We start from the raw sequence: 7,638 nt of genomic DNA, 5'->3' as shown, positions 1-7,638 counted from the left end.
TTGTAAACATTGATAATAAAATGTTCACCAAAATTTTTTAAAAAAAAGTTCTGTTAAGTAGTTCCCCTATACAATGTAAACAACTTGCAGTGGTGTTTTCTGATTTTCTAAAGATTTTTTCCATAAGAATATTACCTCATGATGATAAAGATGATTTATACAAGGTTTCTTTCTTTTTTTTCCAGCTATTTTGTGAAACATAGAGGCATAGCATTTAATCATGCTTTATCCATAAATTTGTAGATTTAATTTTTAAATAACTATCTATAATTATAAAACTCTGAGATATTATTTCCTTAAGACTTGAAAATTTTCATTAGATTAATTATTATATAGAATGGTCAAACATACACTTGCAATATGTATAATAAAATATTAATATATTTTCTAATTATATAAATCGTTTTAGAAATTTAAGACGCATAGCAAGCCAAGGATTGTATTTTAAATAATTAGCAGATTAGTTGGAAGCATGGTCATCCTGTTCTCTAGAAGGAAAACTTTTTTTCAAACATTATTGGCAACCTGTCTTAACTTATTAATAATTCATTTTAAATACTCTATCAATAATCAAAGTCCTCCACTCCATTAATTAAAGAATAAGACAAGATTAAAAAAAAAAGAACAAGACCATCGATCAATTCTCCTGACAAATGGCATAGAGCTCAAACCATCGTTTGACAATCTCCATCCTCTAAAGTATAATGAGAACATTTTTCATAGTAAAAATTTTCTGATATTGATAAAAATGCATGCTTAATATTAAAAAAAACACTCCAAATTCACATGAATCCTTTTTCTTCTAACACACCCGTTCACTTTGAAAAGGGAAAAAATTGAATCTATCGATGCGATAACAAATTCCATTCATTTTACACGACAAATTTTCCATTAAAACAAACACGCAACTTTGATTGAGAATTCTAGTCACGACATAATTTTTTGTATGACGCTGACTTTCTCCTGTATCCCTGAGAATTACATGAAAGCAACGATGATCGCATCCATTTCATTTTCACCCCGTTGAAGAAAGGTGAATGCGAGAATTACCGAAGAAAACGAAAGAGCTAAAAAGACGATAGCAACCACTCGCACGCATTAGGTAGAGATGAGAGAGAGAGAGTCAATTAGACGTCCCTTTTAATAAGTTGAGATTCCATGAAAGATTATGAGGTGGAGATTATGTATTCTCACTCTCAATGTCATATTTAACGAAACATGATTAAATCCTACGCATTACCTGTAGTTGTCCCTGAAAGCTGCAGCCCACGGGTTGTTTTTGACGCTACTCTGAATGAGGAAATGTATCGTTGATGATGATGGATGCAGGCCAATTTGAAAAAAAATAATTAAAAAAAAAAGTTAATACGAAACAGTAACAAGACGAAGTTGATCAAGAAAAAAAAACTCGTGTAGCAGCCTGGGTGTAAAAAAAAACCCCCCTAGAACCTGCTACTTATTCTGCTGTTTCTATGTATGTCACGAACTATCTTTTTCATCGCTACTGCTTCTTCGACCGCTCTAATGTACGAGGTATAACTGACCGAAGAATATTTACGATACTCAAGCTCATGTCATGGTTGCTTCAGCAGGTGAACTGCTTGTGGATTTTATATGGATGTGCAATGTAGCATGTGGTAAATAATCAATGTTAACAAATTAGACGATGACCTTGTTTAAGTCGATAGCAAGTCGATATAAGCAGTCAAAAGACTCGGCCATCCTTTTCCTGCATGTTGTGCTTTCATCTGGTGGAAAAACCAGAACTCAACTTTAGGTAAATTGGCATGCATGAACCACCTATCACTGTTCTCATTATAAACAATTTAAAAGATTTAGCACTACAAAGATGTGTAATGTGGTTGGCTGACCTGCTGGTGAATCAAACAAAGCTAGAGCAGACAAAGTTTAAAGCAGAAAGCTTTGGTGTGTTTTTTTTTCCTCCCCCAATTGAAATCACAACTTACCAAACCTATCTTGACCTGAATGGATCCAAGTCCCACACAAAAATAAATAAATAAATAAATAAATAAAAAATAAGCATGAAAAGAAAAGAACAAAAGATATGGTATTGGAAGCAGCCATGTTTGAAGCAGAGCATAATAGCTTCATCAAACCAAAAATATATCAAGGGTATAGTTATGCACTGAATTAACTTGTGACTCTAAAAATCAAGGGGGAAAAGATATATGGAACCAGCTTTATTTGTGATATCAAGAATATACAATTAGGTAACCAACATAAAATAGAACTTATATGACTTGATGTCCAATTCCTGGAAAGAACAAACATATAGGAGTTAGCCATAAAAGCTCAAAGTATCAGCTGAACTATCTTACTTAAAAACCAACCACATAGGTTTCAGATTCCAAGACAAACAAAAGGAGATCAAAAGATATCTGAACTACCATCTTTTGCTCTAATGTAAAAACGTTTGATACACTAAAAAGATATTCTGCACAGTTAAGTGTCCATTTGTTTGAGGATAAATCATTCTCTTTAGGTAGTGACTTTAATAAAGTTTGAAGAGTCAAGATTTAACAAGGGATACCTAGAAGAAAACATCAACTTGCAATAGCAAGCCCAGATGCATGAAGGCTAGAGAAGAGAGGATGGCCTCCTTATGTCACAAACATGTAAAAAAGTGTCACGTAGACTGTAGGCCGGCTACTTTAAATCTTACTTAAAAAAAGAAAACACAACCAAAACGATATTATAAAATCTCCTAAAAAGTTAAGCCTTAAAAAACGGTAAGAGGGTGTATGCCCAAAAAAAAGTATACCCCAAATAGAAGAAATTCCATGCATCCTAAGTACGTTTAGAATACATCGTATGGCAGAAAAATAATTGAATGATTCAAGTTAACCCTTTTGCATTTGAAAGCCATAATCATCAGTAACAACACAGAATTAGAAGGGTGAAAAGATCCTCTGATTGATTGCATGTATGATAAATAAATTTAAACTGAAACAGCAATAACCAAACCTTGGTTACAAAGCAAAGGTAACCATGCAAAGTACGGTCTTAAGAAAGTGAATCATTTTGTTGACAAGGCTAATGTTGTTAGCTGAAGCTTTTGATTGTCACCGCATAAGCAAGCACTAGAGACAGTGTGAGTAGGTGGTTATTCTTGACTGTGAAGCAATATGAAGATTTCACATCATAGATGTTAGCATATGATGGGATTTTGTGTTTTAAGGGACTCCTAATCAGCCAAAGACCTAGGTCTTGTTTGTTAAGAGATTCTTCAACATGAAGCAATTTGGTTACCAAAGGTTTTACTTATTGCTCCTTTGGGTTCTTTTTTCAGCAAGGTATAAAATCTTATTCAAGCAAACAACAAGTGTACATCGATAGATATGTCGGCATAAAGCTAAAGGACCAGATGTCAAATGTTCTACGTATAATCATCTTCTCAAAATATCCAAAGACCTAGGAAAACTTGTTACCACCAATCAATTTAACTTTTTTGCAAATGAAATCATACAGGAGATAAATAAGTGCGTTTGAATGAAAAGGACTTGTGGCAAGCAAAAGAAATCAGTAAGATCTTCTTACCTCGATAAGGGGGAGTACGGTTAGGTAATTACTAAATCTAACAATACTGTGAAATTTGTAGCCATCTGTTACATATAAAATAAAACAAAATTAAGCTTATCTCCATCACTGATAAAGCTTAGGCTTTCTTGTCGACCAAATCTAAACCAGCTACCAGCCACTAGCTGATGCAATCCTAGAAGTAGCTGGCTGATTCTGAGCACAAGATGACTCCTATAAACCTACTAAGCTAACCAGAAGCAGAGAAAACTATTAGGAAGTTCTACTGATGCATAACAATTACAGAACTCTGTTGGCTAGAACATGTCGTGAGAAAAAGAAATGAAAAAGGCGCAACGAATGAGAACCAAGTATATACAACAAGAACAAGAAAAACAACAAAAAGGTCTTTATCTCAAATATCTGGGTCGACTACATGAATCATATTCTTTCCTTCAATCTACTTATGAATATATTACGAACTATTTCTTTAAGTGCCTCACCACTACAGTAGCAAGCAGACACACATATTTACCTTTACAAACTTCAATCGAACTGTGAAGATCATATTATTGACCGGTGCAAGGTACACTGGTACAGGCTGTCTCATTTAGTTCAAAAGTATCAAAGGTCCAATGGACATAATTATCATCCTAGATGACAACTGTTTCGGTTACCATTGTGATTCATTCACAAAGTTCGCCAATATTCACACAGAAATCCTTTTTGCAATTTTCATGTTTCTAGTACATTGTCCTTCCCTCCTCTTTTGCCCCAAATTAGAAACCAAAACCAGAGTCCCCTTCTTCCCATTTGTTGCTTATTCCTATTTCTTCAATCACCACCAACACCATTCACGACATGAAATCATTATTACTGAAATTCCCACATATAGATAACAGAACAATTTTGAAGGAGACAACTGAATAGTATGAGGATCAATCATTTCCATAAAAAGATAGAAACTGTCAACAGTAATTTGTGAAAAGCTGGAGACTGATCAATACAGAAGATATGAGCAACGATAACTGATATGGAGTAATATACAAATATAGCTTAATACGGATACACGGTATGTGAATAAAAATAAAACTAAAATATAAAGCAAAACAATTAACATCTCCGCATCTGCATATAAGTCTTTCAAGCTCAATAAGTAACCATACTCGAGTGTTAATAAATTATTGTACAACAATGGATCTGACCAATAGGAGAATCTTATCAGTAAAAAAGCGTTTATAGAGCATAAGCTACAAAACTGAGGCCCAGATGAAATCTCTACTCTTAAAAATTACGAATTGCCATCAATGTGGTTTGGGTACATACCCATCTACAGCAAAGTTTCTAGTAGCTGAAGGAAGTGCTAAACGCAATCCATCAAGCTCAGGCTTGGCAATCACTTGGCAACCAAGGCGGGAGCTGCAAAAGATGAGTCAGAACAAGTTCCAAAATGCAAGAATTAAATTGAAGTTTCAACAAGAAGGGGAGACACACGTTTCTGTAAGCCCAAATGCCAGGTCTAACATGTCATTTTCTTCATCAGTAGGATCTTCCAATTTGTTGTAGTAATCCACATCCTAAAAGGAATTTGCTAGTTAGATCATACATATCTCAATAATCAAACACATGGCGACACAAGTTGCAAGTTCATACCATCACGATCACATGGCAAGTAGAACATGCAAGTGAACCTTCACATGCCCCTGAGATCACATAAAAAGTGGATATCACTAAAATAGTAATGTGGCTCATACGCTATAATATATTATAAAAGTATATATATCATATTTATTTTTCTGCCAACAAAATGGCTTTATCCAATTTCATTGCTCACAAAAGAAAATCCAGGTTCCCATGTTCCATAAAGTGTCGAAAAGGCAGAGTGTTACTCGTGGCCTAGAAGCATTAGAAAGTAAACCAAATCATTTTCTTCATATATATGCGATTAACATAGACCTTAATAAACATACTTCTCTCCTTGAGTCCTGAGGCTGAACTATCGCTAACTGGATTCAGGAGTAAAGGGTAGTGGAATTAATCAACCAGGGTTTTCTGATTATCCATAGTTTCTGACAGTAAATTGGTAACTAGTAAATGGGTGGCAAACCAGGAATTTCATCACAAAAATAGTCAGTAAAACTACATAAATTTGCAGTGTGCTTTCGAGTGATCACAGGGAGTTTACCTTCAAGTTCTATGTCATTTTCATGAGCAGCCTCTAACATTGACATCCCTATAGGAACCTTGATGAGCTTTTCCTCACCATCCTTGTCAACAAATGTTACAGAAATTCTGCATGATACAGCAGAATATATGAAATGAAACATGATTTTATTTGATATTGTTATATTTTGTTAAGAGGTGAATGCAATTCACAATACAAGCTGAAAAATCATGAAACATACTTTTCCTTCTGCTCACTTCCTTCCTCAGAAGCTTTCTCAGTGGCTGTCGTGGAAAAGCTATGATGGTTCTTCTGGAAAGTTGCATATATATAGTTAGCATCAAATTCAAACTAATTCCTGCAGTAAAAAAAATTCAGTAGCACAACGCGTAACACTAGCAAAGAATAAATAGAATGTTTGATGCTGTTTACAACATATAAAAAGGAATGGCATTTTTTTTCTATAGATTCTAACATAATATATTACTGACCACAGGGTGTAAAAACCGACTAAATGCCCCTTGAAAATAGCCATTTCTGTTTACAGAAATTTGACCTGTGATAGATTTAGAAAACTATTAGATAAAGAAAGTGCAAAACTTCAATATATAACAAGAATGGCGGATACAACAACAGCTATAATAGGAATAGTCATGAAATAATTAGTACTCATAATACTGATATAAAGACTTTCATGCAGATCATAAATATATGTGGTTTATCGGCAACAAAAACTGCAAATAAAATTTTGATTTCATGGGTATACCATTAATCTACAAAAACAATATAGGAGATAAACATACATAACAGTACCAAATCACCTAAGGGGGGTTATTCATTGGTGTAAATTTGAGGATAATGGGATAATTTTTGGAACAACACTTTTTGGTGTTATTCATTGGTGCAATTGGAACTAGAGTCAACTTTGTGGTGTTATTGGTTTGTTGGGTAATTGTGGGATAAATACCCCACTTTCCCCCAAATTTCCCCAACTATATAAAGCCCCCTTACGCCTCACCCTCAAAATTACTCCAAATTCGTCGCTGGAACAAGATGGGGGTAAACCTTCCCCTGATCCTTCCTCCCCTTCTTCCCTCCTCCTCTCCTCCGCCCTCTCCCTCCACCTCGCCGTCGCCCTAGAACACTTCCTCTCCCCTCGCCTCGCCTCCATCGGCTACGCCCTCTCCTCCTTCCCCCACTCCAACGACGCCCGGTTCCCCCGAGTCCTGATTTGTTTCTCTATCTCCTTGAGTGGTTTCTAGTGGTAGTGGAGAGGGTGGTGGGATGGAGAGGAGGGTTTTGCTTCATTGTATTTCGTTGGGTCTGCTTCGTTGTGGGTCGATTGGGTTCGATGGTTCTTTGTTTTTGTGCCTTTGCTCAGCATTGATGGACGAAATGTTTCCGCTGAGGGCTTTGATTCTGATGGCAGGGAGGGAGGGGGAGGGGCGGCTGAGAGCAGTAGGAGATGAAGGAGGGGCAGGAGGGGAGGGAGTTGTAGGTGTAGCCGCAGTTGAGCCGGGGGTTGCTCACCTCGTAGGCCTGCTGGGATTTTACAGAGGGGAGGATGAGGAGGAGGAGGAGGAGATGTGGGCAGGTCTCATGATGGCTGTGTGGGTGGGTGGGTAATTGATTGATTTTTTTTGTAAATTTGTGGATGAGATTTAATATCTAAATTTAGTTTTTATGTAAATCATCATTAGAAGAATACATGGAGGAGCTTGGCATTCTTTCGAGCTTGATAATCCTAGGAACAATTTGCTGTGGAGGTGCATTCTTATGTTGTATATGTTTGTATATGTTGTAGATGTCATACCAATTATCCCACTCAAATTGTCCCATTACCCATTTTACCCCATTTTATCCCACTCAAATTATCCCAATGGGTAAAATTATCACATTGGGACTATTAACCCAATTTGCCCCAAAATCCCCAAAAT

At 36.0% G+C, this 7,638-nt stretch overlaps 1 protein-coding gene across 1 annotated transcript in view; it reads right to left on the bottom strand.

Annotated features, from left to right (window-relative positions):
- LOC109845452 (2Fe-2S ferredoxin-like) overlaps positions 4,535-7,638 on the bottom strand; it is a 4,934-nt gene continuing 1,830 nt past the window's right edge. The window contains exons 2-7 of the mRNA XM_020414701.1: positions 6,193-6,257; positions 5,943-6,013; positions 5,723-5,829; positions 5,191-5,240; positions 5,032-5,114; positions 4,535-4,956 (exon numbers count right to left, since the gene is read on the bottom strand). Of these exons, the coding sequence (XP_020270290.1) occupies positions 4,842-4,956; positions 5,032-5,114; positions 5,191-5,240; positions 5,723-5,829; positions 5,943-6,013; positions 6,193-6,257 (491 nt within the window). The 3' untranslated portion in view covers positions 4,535-4,841. The remainder of the gene's footprint in view (positions 4,957-5,031; positions 5,115-5,190; positions 5,241-5,722; positions 5,830-5,942; positions 6,014-6,192; positions 6,258-7,638) is intronic.

This window comes from Asparagus officinalis, chromosome 6 (assembly GCF_001876935.1).
Source record: "Asparagus officinalis chromosome 6, Aspof.V1, whole genome shotgun sequence".
NCBI lineage: Eukaryota > Viridiplantae > Streptophyta > Magnoliopsida > Asparagales > Asparagaceae > Asparagus > Asparagus officinalis.
The sequence above is the reverse complement of the archived record's forward strand: the minus strand, read 5'-3'. Positions and strand labels throughout refer to the sequence as shown.